The 16,097-nt window shown below is 39.9% G+C and overlaps 1 protein-coding gene across 1 annotated transcript in view; it reads right to left on the bottom strand.

Annotated features, from left to right (window-relative positions):
• Positions 1–16,097, bottom strand: part of MTA3 (metastasis associated 1 family, member 3) — a 217,310-nt gene that overhangs the window by 11,754 nt on the left and 189,459 nt on the right. The window contains exon 16 of the mRNA XM_011978218.1: positions 14,778–14,924. Within this exon, the coding sequence (XP_011833608.1) occupies positions 14,778–14,924 (147 nt within the window). The remainder of the gene's footprint in view (positions 1–14,777; positions 14,925–16,097) is intronic.

The following is a 16,097-nucleotide window of genomic DNA, read 5'->3' as shown; positions in this document are numbered from 1 at the left end:
GGTCTGAGCAAAGAAAAATACCCCACTATATTTCTCTATACATTCACAAACATACCCATTTCCTATATAAAGAAAATATGAACATCTCCTATGTACAGGAATATGTAGTTTTATTAAGCTTTGCTTTATTGAGCTTTACAGATTCTGTGCTTTTTTAAAAATTGAAGCTTTGTGGCAACTCTGCATTGAACAAGTCTACTGATATCATTTTTCCAACAGCACATGCTCACTTAATGTCTCTGTGTCACATTTTGGTAATTCTTATAATACTTCAAGCTTCTTCTTTATTATGTCTGTTATGTTGATCTGTAATCACTGATCTTTGATGTCACTATTATAATTGTTTTGGGCCACAAGCCACGCCCATATAAGATAGTAAACTTAATCAATAAATGTGTGTGTGCTTTCTTGAGGGGAGCTCTGAAAAAACTTTTTTTTTTTTTTTGAGACGGAGTCTCGCTCTGTTGCCCAGGTTGGAGTGCAGTGGCCGGATCTCAGCTCACTGCAAGCTCCGCCTCCCGGGTTTGCGCCATTCTCCTGCCTCAGCCTCCCGAGTAGCTGGGACTACAGGTGCCCACCACCTCGCCGGCTAGTTTTTTGTATTTTTTTAGTGGAGTCAGGGTTTCATTGGGTTAGCCAGGATGGTCTCGATCTCCTGACCTTGTGATCCGCCCATCTCCGCCTCCCAAAGTGCTGGGATTACAGGCTTGAGCCACCGCGCCCGCGTGAAAAAACGTTTTTTAAATAAAAAAGTAAATGCTGTGTGTCCTCTGACTGCTCCAGCGACTGTCCTTTCCCTGTCTTTTTCCCTCTCCTTGAGCATCTCTATTCTCTGAGACACAACAAGATCGAAATTAGGCCAATAAATAACCCTACAATGGCTTGTAAGTGTTCAAGTGAAAAGAAGGGTCGCACATCTCTCATTTTAAATCAAAAGCCAGAAATGATGAGCCTTCATGAGGAAGGCGTATTGAAAGCCAAGAGAGGTTGCAAGCCAGGCCTCTTGCACCAAACAGTTAACCAAGTGGTGAATGCAACTTGGAAAAGTTCTTGAAGGAAATTAAGAGTGCTACTCCAGTGAACACATTAATGATACCAAAGTGAAACAATCTTACTGCTGATAAGGAGAAAGTGGCCTGAATAGAAAATCAAACCAGGAACAACATTCCCTTAACCCAAAGCCTAATCCAGAGCAGGACCCTAACTCTCTTCAATTCTATGAAGACTGAGAGAGGTGAGGAAGCTGGAGAAAAAAAGTTTGAAGCTAGCAGAGGTTGGTACATGGGGTTTAAGGAAAAAAGCCATCACCATAAACATAAAAGTGCAAGTAAAGCAGCCAAGTGCTGATGTAGAAGCTGCAGCAAGTTATCCAGATCTAGCTAAGATCACTGATGAAGGCAGCTACGCTAAACAACAGATTTTCAATGTAGACAAAACAGCCTTATACTGGAAGAAGATGCCATCTAGGACTTTCATAGCTAGAGAGGAGAAGTCAATGCCTTCAAAGCTTCAAAGGACCTGGTGACTCTCTCGTTAGAGGCTAATGCAGTTGATGACTTTATAAGTTGAAGCCAGTGCTCATTTACTATTCCAAAAATCATACAGCCCTTAAGAATTATGCTTAATCTATTCTGCCTATGCTTTATAAATAGAACAACAAAGCCTAAATGATAGCACCTCTGTTTACAGCACGGTTTACTGAATATTTTAACCTTGCTGTTGAGACTTACTGCTTGGGAAAAAAAATCAAAATATGGCTGCTCATTAACAAGGCACCTGGTCACCCAAGAGCTCTGATGGAGATGTACAAGGAGATGAATGTTGTTTTCATGTCTGCTAGCACAACATCTATCATCCATTCTGGGATGGATGAACAGATGGATGAATGAATGGATTCATTCCTTCATTCATTCATTCAAGATAGAGTCCTGCTTCATCATCCAGGCTGGAGTGCAGTGACATGGCAGTGAGTATTCATCTAGTGGAAAAAACACTACATTTGGAGTTTAGATCCCATCTCTGCTACTTTCTAGCAATGTGACTTTGGGCAAATTCTTTAACCTTCTTGAGCTTCTACTTTTTCCACTCCTAAAATGTAGGTTGTAACATTTACCTCATAAAGTGTTTGGAAAATCAAGTGATATAAAGTACATGAAAAGAGGGAGGTAGAACAAGATGATCAAACAGAAGCCTTCAGCAATTGTCCCTGACGAAGGAACACCAAATTGAAGAACTACACAAAAACGCACCTTCATAAGAGCCAAAAATCAGGTAAGTGATCACAGTACCTGATTTTAACATCATATTAAGAAAACAGGCACTGAAGAGGGAAGGGAAGAGGGAGGGAGAACACAGTGATTGTGAAGCTTTGCATTGGAACCCAGTGCTGCCCTGACACAGTGGAAAGCAATATGAGGCAGAACTCAGCCAGTACCCACAGAAGGAGCATTTAGGCCAGCCCTAGCCAGAGGGGAATAGCTCATCCCAGCAGTCGGAACCTGACTTCTGGCAAGCCCTTCCACTGTGGGTTACAGTGCTCTGGGTTCCTAAATAAACTTGAAAGGCAGTCTAGGCCACAGGGACTGCAATTCCTGGGCAAATCCTGGTGCTGTGCTGGTTTTGGAGCCAGTGGACTTGGGGAGCATACCATCTAGTAAGATACCAGCCAGGGCTGTTAAGGGAATGCTTGCACCACACTTCCCCCAACCTCAGGGAGCACAGCTCGCAGCTCTTACAGAGACTCCTTCCTCCTGCTTAGGAGAGAAAAGGATAGAGTGAAGAGGACTTTCTCTTGCAACTTGGATACTGGCTCAGCCACAGTAGTATGGGGCACCAGGCACAGCCGTGAGGCCCCCATTCTAGGCCCTGTCTCCCAGATGACATTTGAAAACACACTCCAAGCAGGAAGAAAACCCACTGCCTTGAAGGGAAGGACCTAGTCCTGGCAGGATTCACCAGCTGCTGACTAAAAAGCCCTTGGGCCCTGAATAATCAGCAGTGGTATCCAGGCAGTACTTGCTGTGAGCTTGGATGAGACTCAGAGACATGCTGGCTTCAGATGTGACCCAGAACATTCCCAGCTGGATGGCTATGAGGAGAGACTCTTTCTGCTTGATGAAAAGAGAGAGAGGAATAAGAAGACTTTGTTTTACAACTTGGGTATCAGCTTGGCCCACTGGGGTAGAACACCAGGTAGATTCCTAAGGTTCCTGACTCCAGGCCCTGGCTCCCACTTGGCATCTCTGGACCTACTTGGGGCCACAGTGAACTCACTGCCCTGAAGGGAAGACGTGTGGCTGGATTTGCTACCTGCTGATTGGAGAGTTCTTGGGCCTTGAGTGAACACAGGTGGTAGCCAGGCAGTGATCACCATGGGCCTTGAGTGAGCCCCAGTGCTGTATTGGCTTCAGGTCTGACACAGAGCAGTCCCAGTGATAGTGGCCACAGAGGTGCTTGTGTCATCATCCTTTCTCCAGCTCCAGGCAGCTCAGCACAGAAACAGAGTGCCCATTTGTTTGAGTGAAAGTAAAAGAAGAGTCTCCACTTAGTAATCCAGGGAATTCTCCCAGATCTTACCCAAGACAACCAAGGCAAGAGACACAGCATCACTGGGCTGGAGGTGCCCCCTAATGCAGGTGTGGCTGCAATGACCAAAGACTTAGATCGCAACACCCAAATCCCTTCTAATAGTTGGAAAGCCTTCTCAAGAAGGATGGGGACAAACAAGCCCAAATTGTGAAGACTACAACAAATACCTAACTCTTCAATGCCCAGACACTGAAGTATATCCACAAACATCAAGACCACCCATGAAAACGTGACCTTACCAAACAAACAAAATAAGACACCAGTGACCAATCCCAGAGAGACAGAGATATGTGTCCTTTCAGACAGAGAATTCAAAATAGCTGTTTTGAGGAGGCACAACAGAATTCAATAATAGAATAAAATTAAGAAAGATGTTGAAATAATTTAAAAGAATCCCATCAGATAAAATTAAGAAAGAGATTGAAATAATTAAAAAGAATCAAGCAGAAATTCTGGAGCGAAAAATGCAATTGACATACTGAAGAATACATCTGAGTCTCTTAATGAATTGATCAAGCAGAAGAAAGAATTAGTGAGCTTGAAGACAGGCTATTTGAAATACACAGTCAGAGGAGACAAGAGAAAAAAGGATAAAAAGCAATGAAGCACACTTAAAAGATCTAGAAAATAGTCTCAAAGGGGCAAATCTAGAAGTTATTGTTCTTAAAGAGGAAGTAGAGGGACAGACTGAAGTAGAAAGATTATTCAAAGGGATAACAGAAAACTTCTCAAACCTAGAGAAAGATATTAATATTTAAGTACAAGGAGGTTATAGGACATCAAGCACATTTAACCCAAAGAAGACTACCTCAAGACATTTAATAATCAAACTCCAAAGGTCAAGGATTTTAAAAAGATCCTAAAAGTAGCAAGAGAAAAGGAACAAATATCATACAAAGGAGATCCAATATATCTGGCAGCAGACTTCTTAGTGTAAACCTTACAGGCCAGAAGAAAGTGTCACAATATGTTTAAAGTGCTAAAAGAAAAAAAAAAAAAACTTTTATTTTAGAAGAGTATATCCAGCAAAAATATCCTTCAAGCATGAAGGAGAAATAAAGATTTTTCCCAGACAAACAAAAGCTAAAGAATTTCATCAACACTAGACCTGTCCTACAAGAAACGCTAAAGGGAGTTCTTCAATCTGAAAGAAAAAGACATTAATGGCCGGGCGCGGTGGCTCAAGCCTGTAATCCCAGCACTTTGGGAGGCCGAGATGGGGGATCACGAGGTCAGGAGATCGAGATCATCCTGGCTAACGCGGTGAAACCCCGTCTCGACTAAAAAAAATACAAAAACTAGCCGGGTGAGGTGGCGGGCGCCTGTAGTCCCAGCTACTCAGGAGGCTGAGGCAGGAGAATGGCGCAAACCCGGGAGGCGGAGCTTGCAGTGAGCTGAGATCCGGCCACTGCACTCCGGCCTGGGCGACAGAGCGAGACTCTGTCTCAAAAAAAAAAAAAAAAGACATTAATGAGCAATAAAAAATGATCTGAAGGTACAAAGCTTACTGGTAATAGTAAGTACACAGAAAAACATACAATATTGTAACAGTGTAATTGTCTGTAAACTACTCATATCTTGACTAGAATGACTAAAATATGAAGCTATCAAAAACAATAACTACAACAACTTTTCAAGAGACAGGCAGTATAATAAGATATAAATAGAAACAACAAAAAGTTAAAAAGCAGGGGATGAAGTTAAAGTGCAGAGAGTTTCCATTAGTTTTCTCTTTGCCTAATTGTTTGTTTGTTTACACAATCAGTGTCAAGTTGGCATCAGTTTAAAATAACAGGTTATAAGATATTTTTTGCAAGCCTTATGGTAACCAGAAATCAAAAAACATACAACAGATACACAAAAAATAAAAAGCAGAAAATTAAAATATAACACCAGAGGAAAAAAAGCATACAACAGATATACAAAAAATAAAAAGCAGGAAATTAAAATATAACACCAGAGAAAATCACCTTCACTAAAAGGAAGACAGGCAGGAATAAGGAAGAGAAGACCACAAAATAACCAGAAAACAAATAACAAAATGGCAGGATTAAGTCATTGCTTATCAACAATAACACTGAATGTAAATGGATTAAACTCTCCAACCAAAAGACACAGAGTGGTTGAATTGATTAAAAACAACAATAACAAAAAAATAAAAATAAAAATAAAAACAAGGTCCCATGATCTGTTGCCTATAAGAAACACACTTTACCTATAAAGACACACAAAGAATCAAAGTAAAGGGATGGAAATATATATATATTCCATGCAAATGGACACCAAAAAAGCAGGAGTAGCTATACCTACATCAGACAAAACAGATTTAAAGACAAAAATTATAAAAAGAGATAAAGAAGGTCATTTTTATAATGATAAAGGGGTCAATTCAGTAAGAGGGAATAACAATTATAAATATATAGGCACCAAGCACTGGAGCACCCAGATATATACAGCAAATATTATTTGCACTACAGAGAGATAGAGAGAGAGAGACCACAAAACAATAATAGCTGGAGACTTCAATACCTCACTTTCAGCAATGAACACATCATCCAGACAGAAAGTCAGTAAAGAAACCTAGGACTTAATCTGCACTGTAGACCAAACAAACCTAATAAATATTTACAGAACATTTCATCCAAAGGCTAAAGGATACATATTCTTATCCTTAGTACATGGATCATAGGACAGACCATATGTTAGGCCACAAAAACAATCTTTAAAAATTTATATAAAATAAAATTATATCAAGTATCTTCTCTGATCACAATAAAATAAAAGTAGAACCCAATAACGACAGGAATTTTGGAAACTATACAAACACATGGAAATTAAACAATATGCTCCTGGGCCAGGTGCAGTGACTCATACCTGTAGTCCCAGTACTTTGGAAAACCTGAGTCAGGAGGATTGCTTCAGCCCAGGAGTTCAAGAGCAGCCTGGGCAACATAGTGAGACCCTGTCTCTACAAAACAACAACAATAACAAAAACAAACAAGCAAAAACACAATATGCTCCTGAATGACCAGTGGGTCAATGAAAACATTAAGAAGGGAATTTTAAAATTTCTCAAAACAAATGATAATGGAAATACAACATACCAAAACCTACGGGATATAGCAAAGGTAAACTAAGAGGAAAGTTTATAGCAAAAAGAGCCTTGATATGGTTTGGCTGTGTCCCCACCCAAATCTCAACTTGAATTATATCTCCCAGAATTCCCACGTGTTGTGGGAGTGACCCAGAGAGAGGTAATTGAATCATGGGGGCCAGTCTTTCCTGTGCTATTCTCATGATAGTGAATAAGTCTCATAAGATCTGATGGGTTTATTAGGGGTTTCTGCTTTTGCTTCTTCCTCATTTTCTCTTGCTGCCACCATGTAAGAAGTGCCTTTGGCCTCCTGCCATGATTCTGAGACGTCCCCAGCCATATGGAACTGTAAGTCCAATTAAACCTCTTTTTCTTCCCAGTCTCGGATATGTCTTTATCAGCAGTGTGAAAACAGACTAATATAAGCCTACATCAAAAAAGTAGAAACACTTCATATAACCTAACCAGTGCATCTTAAAGAACTAGGAAAGCAAGAGCAAACTAAACCCAAAATTAGTAGAAGAAAGGAAATAATAAAGATCAGAGCAGAAATAAGTTAAATCAAAATGAACGAAACAATACAAAAGGTAAATTGAACAAAAAGGTGATTTTTTGAAATTATAAACAAAATCAATAAACCTTTAGCCAGACTAAGAGAAAAAGAGAGAAGACACAAATAAAATCAGAGATGAAAAAGGAGACATTACAGCTGATACCACAGAAATTCAGAGGATCATTAGAGACTATCATAAGCAATTAAATGCCAACAAATTGGAGAAATGGATACATTTCTAGACACATACAACCTACCAAGACTGAATCATCAAGAAATCCAAAACCTGAACAGACCAATAACAAGTAATGAGATCAAGGCCATAATAAAAAGTCTCCTAGCAAAGAAAAAAAGGCCAGGACCCTATGGCTTCACTGCTAAATTTTATAAAACATTTAAAGAAGAACTAAAACCTATCCCACTGAAACTACTCCACAAAATAAAGGAGAAAGTAATATTTCCAAATTCATTCTGCAAGGCCAGTACTACCCTGATAGCAAAACCAGAAAAAGACATATCAAAAAAAGCTACAAGTCAATGTCCTGATGAACACTGATGCAAAAAGTCTCAACAAAATACTAGCAAATTGAATTCAACAATACATTTAACAAGTTTATCCATCATGATGAAGTGGGATTTATCCCAGGAATGCAAGCATGCAAATCAATCACAAATCAATCAGTGTAACATATCACATCAACTGAAAGACAAAAACCATATGATTATTTTAATTGAGGCTGGAAAGCATTTGATAAAATTCAACATCCCTTCATGATAAAAATCCTCAAAAAACCAGGAATACAAGGAACATACTTCAACACAATAAAAGCCATATATTACAGATCCATAGCTAGTGTCATACTGAACAGGGAAAAACTGAAACCTTTCCTCTAAGATTTAAAACAAGACAAGGATGCCCCCTTCCACCACTGTTATTTAACATAGTACTGGAAGTCCTAGCTACAGCAATAAAACAAGAAAAAAAATAAAGTCAACCAAATTGGAAAATAAGGAGTCAAATTATCCTTGTTTGCAGATGATATGATCTTATATTTGGAAAAACCTAAAGACTCCACAAGAAAGCTACTAGAACAGACAAATTGAGTAAAGTTGCAGGATACAAAACCAACATACAAAAATCAGTAGTATTTCTATATGACAACAGTAAACTATCTGAAAAAGAAGTGAAAGATCTCTACAATGAAAACTATAAAACACTGATGCAAGAAATTGAAGAGGGCACCAAAAAATGCAAAGATATCCCATATTCATGGATTGGAAGAATTAATATTGTTAAAATGTCCATACTAACTCAAAGCAATCTACGGATTCAATGCAATGCCTATCAAAATACCAATGATGTTCTTTGCAAAAATAGAAACAATAGTCCTAAAATGTATATGGAATCACAAAAGACTCAGTATAGCCAAAGCCATCCTGAACAAAAAGAACAAAACTGGAAAAATCACTTTATCTGACTTCAAATTATACTACAGAGCTATGGTAACCAAAACAGCATGGTACTGGCATAAAAACAGACACACGGACCAATGGAACAGAATAGAGAACCCAGAAACAAATCTATACATCTACAGTAGAAACTCATTTTAAACTCATTTAAAACAATGGTGCCAAGAACATACATTGGAGAAAACATAGTCTCTTCAATAAACGGCACTGGGAAAATTGGATAGCCATATGCAGAAGAATAAAACTAGACTCCTCTTTCTTGCCATATACAAAAATCAAATCAAAATAAATTATGTACTTCAATCTAAGACCTCAAACTGTGAAACTAATAAAAGAAAACACTGGGGAAACTTTCTAGGACATTGTTCTGGGCAAATATGTATTGAGTAATATCCACAGGCACAGGCAACCAAAGCAAAAATAGACAAATGAGATCATATCAAGTTAAAAAGCTTTTGCACAACAAAGGAAACAGTCAACAAAGTGAAGACACAATGCACGGAATGGGAGAAAATATCTGCTATCCATCTGACTAGGGATTAATAACTAGAATATACAAGGAGCTCAAACAACTCAATAGGAAAACAATCAAATAATCTGATTAAAAATGGGCAAAAGATGTGAAAAGATATTTCTCAAAAGAAGACATACAAATGGCAAACAGACATTTGCAAAGGTGTTCAACATTACCGATCATCAGAGAAATGCAAATCAAAACTACAATGAGATATCATTTAGCCCCAGTTAAAATAGCTCTTATCCAAAAGACACGCAATAACGAATGCTGGCAAAGATGTGGAGAAAAGTGAACTCTTATACACTGTTGGTAGGAACCCTCATACATTGTTGGTGGGAATGTAAATTAGTACAACTACTATGAGAACAGTTTGGAGGATCCTCAAAAAACTAAAAATAGAACTACCATATGATCCAGCAATCCTGCTGTTATATACCAAAAGAAATGAAATCAGCATATGGAAGAGATATCTGCACTCCCATATTTACAGAAGTACTATTCACAGTAGCCAAGATTTGGAAGCAACCTAAGTGTCCATCAACAGACAAATTGATAAAGAAACTGTGGTACATATACACAATGGAGTACTATTCAGACAAAAAAGAATGAAATCCTGTCATTTGCAACAACACAGATGAAGCTGGAGGACATTACGTTAAGTGAAATAAGACATGCACAGAAAGACAAACTGTGCATTCTCACTTACTTGTACTAAAAATTAAAATAACTGAACTCATGGAGATAGAGAGTAGAATGGTGGTTATCAGAAGCTAGGAAGGACAGTGGTGGGGGGTATGATAATGGGTATGAAAATATAGTTAGAATGAATAAGATGTATTTGATAGCTAACAGGGTGACTACAGCAACAATAATTTATTGAACATTTAAAAATAACTAAAAGAGTAAAATTGCACTGTCTGAGACACAAAGAAAGAATAAATGCTTTAGGTGATGGATAACCCATTTACCCTCATGTGATTATTAAGCATTACATGCCTGTATCAAAATATTTCATGTATCCCATAAATACACACATCTGCTATGTATCCACAAAAAATTAAAAATAAAAAAATAAAGTACATGAAAATTTTCAATCATAAGATCAATTCTGTAAGGCAAATGTCATCTGTATTCTACAGATCTATAGAGGAGAAAACTCATACAAAAAAAACCATGTGATTCACCCAAGGTCACACAAGAAGCAATCAGAGGAGTAAGGAATTCATCCTATCTGATTCCAAACACTCAGATTCCCCTTTTTCCCCCCATGGCACAGACAAGTTCTGTCTCCCCTGCTGCCCTCTCTTTGGGGTTTTCTGACATGGAAAGGTTTTCCAGTAATGGCTCTTCTATCCCTGCTGGCCTAGGCCCTCACCTACTCACAGCCACTTGGAGTTAACCAAGTAGGGCAAACACAGTAGGTGATACCTGGTTTGCTAGCAGTAAAAATGTCCACAGTGGAGGAAATGGAGGAGATGGGACTGGAAACCACAATGACAGCATACGGCACACTGCTGGACCAACATCCTACAGAGAAAGGTTGAAGTATAGAGAGACTGGCAAGGCACTGTGCAGATCTCTAATTTTGAACCTTTATTCTATCATTACTGACTCCCTGCACTGAGCACTGAGGCTTCTTGTGTATGCAGATTTCTTTCTTTCTTTCCTTTTTTTTTTTTTTTTAAGAGACAGGATCTCACTCTGTAACCCAGGCTGGAGTACAGTGATACAATCACAGCTCACTGCAGCCTCGACCTCCTGGGCTCAAGCAATCCTTCTGCCTCAGCCCTGCCCGCAAGTAGCTAGAACTGTAGATGCATGCCACTACACCCAGCTAATTTAAAACAAAAATTTTTTTAGAGTTGGGGTCTCACTATGTTACCTAGGCTGGTCTCAAATTCTGGGCTCAAGTGAGCCTCCTGCTTTGGCCTCCAGAGTAGCTGGGATTACCAGTGCAAGCCACCACTCCCCCTATGTATATATATTTCATCTTCACCTTTGGAGTTTAGGTTCTATTAGATTGGTCACAGGGCCTGTGTGTGGCCCTGGAGTTTCCTTAATAGAGCATACAGAGTTCTGACTATCTGCACCCAGTCCATACCAAGGCCTTTCTTTAAAAGGTCTCTATCAGGGCCAGGAAAGACAGTGATTTTCGGAGAGGAAATAAGAAGCTGTCCATCTTTTTTTTTCTAATGCCAAGCAAAATCCTTTCTGCTAGCCCAAATTCACAGACTCCTTTCCCATCATCAAGAACCTGCAATGCAAAGGTAGAGGGTGAGTAGAGGAGACAAGCCACTGAAGTGGGCAGGCAGCCCTAAAACTAAGAGGCCTAAACATCTCAGCAGCCCCAGGTTTTGTTTCCAATTCAATTTCTTCTGCCCATAACATTCTGTTTGGTATGCTCATTTGTCTGACACGTTGATAATTAAGTAGCAATGCTAATTGATTTTATTATTGGATCACACAGAACAAGGCTTTCCCATGAGTTTGTATCTATCTATTTCAGTATATAATGGTAATAACTATCTCATGAAAACTATTAGTAGAACATTATTTCCAGTACTTTGAGTTCATCTTGGAAACTCTGATTAATCAGGATCCTATACCCTGTGGAAATAGGAAACAGGCCCATTATCCCAATGAAAAGGTCCATTTGTAAGCAAGAACGTGGGCACTTTCTAACACGTGTGCCTCTGTTACACTCTGGTTTCTCAGCTCCATGATGCTGGGGCTGGGGGGACTCTACAAGCACACTTCCCCTTTGTTGTCTGGCTCTGTGTCACACCAGCAGGGCGCTAGAGGGATCCTGCAATGCTGGAGCAGGGAGGTAGGACCTGCTCAGTCCTGCTCCTGTCAGTGTCCCTCCAGGTAGGTGCAGCAGCTTGTCCCAGAACCACCTCATCCCACCTCCTGAGAGGTACCTGCACTGGCAGGGCAGTGCCCTCTCCTCCAGGTTGGGTTCTGGCTCTGAGGCCCTCCTTGTGCTTCTGGGTTGTGATAAGCCCAGCTTCTTCCTTGTGCTCTCCCAACCCTGAGAATGGTGGCTGTTTCCTGTGCCCCCGCCCCATGTTCTCTGTTGATTTATTCTGCCCTCCAATATTCATCATATTGATTTCTTTTATGAAATTAGCTGTTGAAATAACTTATGTAGTTTCTACTTTGCTGATAGAACCTAATACAGCACATTTGAGAGCCACGATTTCATTCATAACAGTGGTTAAACGGGAAGATTCTGAAATCAGTCACATCTGAGTAGGAATCTCAATTCGTCTCTGCAGTGCCTGGTAACTTTGGAAAATTTAATTCACTTCTCTAGGTCTCATTTTTCTCAATCATTTCCATTGATACAATTAACAAATATTGAGAATCTACTAAGTACCAGGTACTATGCTAAGCATAGAGATACAATGATGTATAAAACAAATTCCCTAACCTCCCAGAACTTCCTGTCATGTGAATTAAATGAAAGAACTCAGTAAGGGAGTTAACACAGTGCCAGGCACATGTCATCAGCCTTCCTCTCCATCCCATGACAGGAGAGCAAATACAAATGGGTCTTAAAAAAGGAAGTGTTTCAGCAGCTAAGTCTCTTCAGAAGATAAGATGGGTCTTTCCCCCAAAAAGGCTGAAGGTCTCTGTCTACAAAAAACCAAGGATTCACTGTGTGCCCTGCTATTCCTTCTGTTCAGAGCAGAGAAGTAATGACTCTGTGGCAGCACTCATTCAGAGGGAAATGAAACAAAGCAGCCCTAGAGAGGGAACACTACAAAGTGACATTTTAAATAAATTCCGGAAAAACAGGTACCTGTGATACTGAGGAAACGGCAACAGAAGAGGTATTGCAGGCCATGACTGGGATCCAGAATGACCACAGAGTGTAAGTGAAAGAAGATACCAGAAAGCTGCTATGCTAACGTCGGTCACAGTGACAGTCGTGTGTGTGTGTGTGTGTGTGTGTGTGTGTGTGTGTGTGTGTGTGTGTGTGTGTGATGGGGTCTCTGTCATCCTGGCTAGAGTGCAGTGGCACGATCAGAGCTCACTGTAGCCTCGACCTCCTGGGCTCAAGCGATCCTCCTAGTAGCTGGGACTACAGACATGCGCCACTAGATAATTTTTAAACTTTTTGTAGAGACCAGCCTGGGCAACATAGAGAGACCTTGTCTCTACAAAAACGATCCTCCTGCCTCAGCCTCCCAACGTGTTGGGATTACAGACATAAGCCACCAGACCTGGCCCACAATGACAGTCTTTTTACCGAAAAGAATATATACGTGTGTGTGTGTGTGTGTGTGTGTGTGTGTGTGTGTGTGTGTGTTTCAGGACTTACTTTATACTTTCTACAGCAAGATTATATGCCTAGAAAGGCCAGGGAGGTGGTATAATGGAAAAGAGAGATTCTAGATTACATTCAAGCCTGAATCTAAAGGTTATGGGCAAGAAAAGGCTGAAAAGAAGTACATCCAATCTTCACATTTTGACACACTCTTTCCGCTGTCTAGACATCAGGCATATTGTGTCAAGGATGGCCAATGTTCTCATTAGCAAGGAAGTGTTTCTGTAAGACTTCTGGGTAGTTAAATTATTGAAAACCATATCTTAACACATTGATAACCTATAAATGCAAACTCAATTCCTCGCCCTCACTGTTTTACACATTTTTGACATTATTGTGAACATCAAAAGTCATAATGGAGAAAAACAACCATAGGAAATTATTATTAGAAGGTTTATTCCACATCCTTGCTCTGGGGCCTCATTATAAATAATTTACTGTCACGTAAGGAATTTAGAGTTCCAGAGGCATGAAAAGCCTGGAGAGAGTTTTATTCATAAATAAATGCCAACATTTAAACAATAAAGACAGTTTCAAAGTCCAGAACTACTGAAATGAACAATATATACTGCCTGGATGATTTATTATGGTTGTGTTTATAGTCCAAATGGGAAGATAATTCAATTCCACCTGGAGAGTCATTATATGGCCAAGCCCAAGAGAAGTACTTTGGATAAGAGGTGATATTTCTATTTTTCCATTTCAAGCAAATAATTATTTCTGTATTTAGGACATCACCCAGGCAATTCCTTTCATGACATGTAGCACTCTTGAGCAATTAAAAACATTTATAAGGTAAAAGAAGTGACAAATGCCAAATTCAGAATGACCCATGGAACACTGAAGAACCCCCAGAGAACACTGATGTCTCAGACATAAGGCAAAATAATCCCTTCTGCTCAAGAAAACTTAAATGAGCAGTGAGTACGCATCACAACAAGAACATTATTACCCAGCAGAAGCAATCTGCTAAATACAGATTTCATCTCCAAAAACGCCTCCTAACAGGAGATGGGAGCAAATAGGTACCTCCTGATGGGATGGAGAACTATCCCTTGGCAAAATGTGGCATATGGCCATATTCCCCCTTATTCCTCAACCACATACTTCAATCATGGAGCACAAGAACATATTTATAATATATTCTTGGATGTGGCAGACACATGTCTGAGTGTGGAGGCACTCTGTCAGAACAGCCTCCAGAATTCCTGGGCTTACATACCATCCAGACCATTGTGATGACTATAGTTTCTTTTCCCCAGAATGCTCAGAGATGTGTGATTTGGAGTTGTTAGCATCCGCTTGGTAGTTGGGGTTTGCAGGCTTGGTGTAGATCGAATTACATTAGGTTTCTTTGCAGGATGGATCTCTGATGGGGGGAAAAAGGTTTTTCAATTCAGAACATGATATTAAAAATCTATGTGCACTTACATTGGCTAATAGGCACACATCTTATTACTTAATGAGCTGAGAGTCAGTTCCTCCTGAGCCAGCCAAGGACTTGCATAATGAGTCAGCTTCAAGTGGTGTTGCCATGGCTTTGCTTATCAAGTAAGCTGGGTTTTCCCCTGCTGGCTGGGGCTCTGAGCCTCGGGTTGCAAATACAAGCAAAAACAAAACAAAAAGCCACTTCAGAAGGTCACATACAACATGTGATTTACTAAGGGAATAAGGCATCTGACTCCTCAAGATATTAGACATCAAAAGGCTATCTGGAGAGGTAGCCTTGGGGCGAAGAGGGTAAAACACCTCTGTGCTCTGTCAAACCAGGCACCATGTCAGGTATGTGAGCTTTCTGAAAAACAAGATTCCTCCTCTGGCTCTGTAACCAGACAGAGTATGGGACCAGGATCAATTACTTGCAGCCTAGAACATTTTGATATAGATGAAACCTGAAATCAAAGTCCAATAGTCAAGAGGTAGATGAAATGCTTTATCTAAGGATATATCACAAAACTGGTATATGCATGTTTAACAAAAGTATATTGTTGTTAGCCATACAGCCCAGAACTACTTGCTCTTATTGTAGATGGACAGAAACCGTAACACTGTAGGCACTGGATTTAAGAACCTCAGTTTACTACTAAAGCTGGGCAGCCTTTTTCTAAAGCTTAACCAGCTCACCGATTCTCAGTCATCATGCAGCTGGCTAACTACACACAAGCCATCCTGCCTTCTCACCCTTTCACTGAAGGTAAGGGCTGAGATATCGCCCTTATTTACTGGAATTTAGGAAAAGCCATTGGAATTGTTAGAATTACTACATCTCTGGTTAAAGTCCCCATATTTGCCAAAATTTAGAAATGGCTTAAATACTGCCACCCAAAAAAGTGATTTTTTTTTTCTCCAACATGACAGGACAAGTTTGTCAGCCTTGCGTTTCATTTAACCTCCACAGCCTATGCTCCATCCACACCAGACAAGCTGCTTTCAAGTCCTTGGACTCAGTGAATGAAGCCTTTGTTCATCTGGTTCTCTTGGCCTTGTGAGGGAGGAGAATATGCTTTTCCTGTTTTTCTTTTTCTTTCTTTTTTTTTTTTTT

Source organism: Mandrillus leucophaeus, unplaced genomic scaffold (genome assembly GCF_000951045.1).
Source record: "Mandrillus leucophaeus isolate KB7577 unplaced genomic scaffold, Mleu.le_1.0 Scaffold190, whole genome shotgun sequence".
Classification (NCBI taxonomy): Eukaryota; Metazoa; Chordata; class Mammalia; order Primates; family Cercopithecidae; genus Mandrillus; species Mandrillus leucophaeus.
The sequence above is the reverse complement of the archived record's forward strand: the minus strand, read 5'-3'. Positions and strand labels throughout refer to the sequence as shown.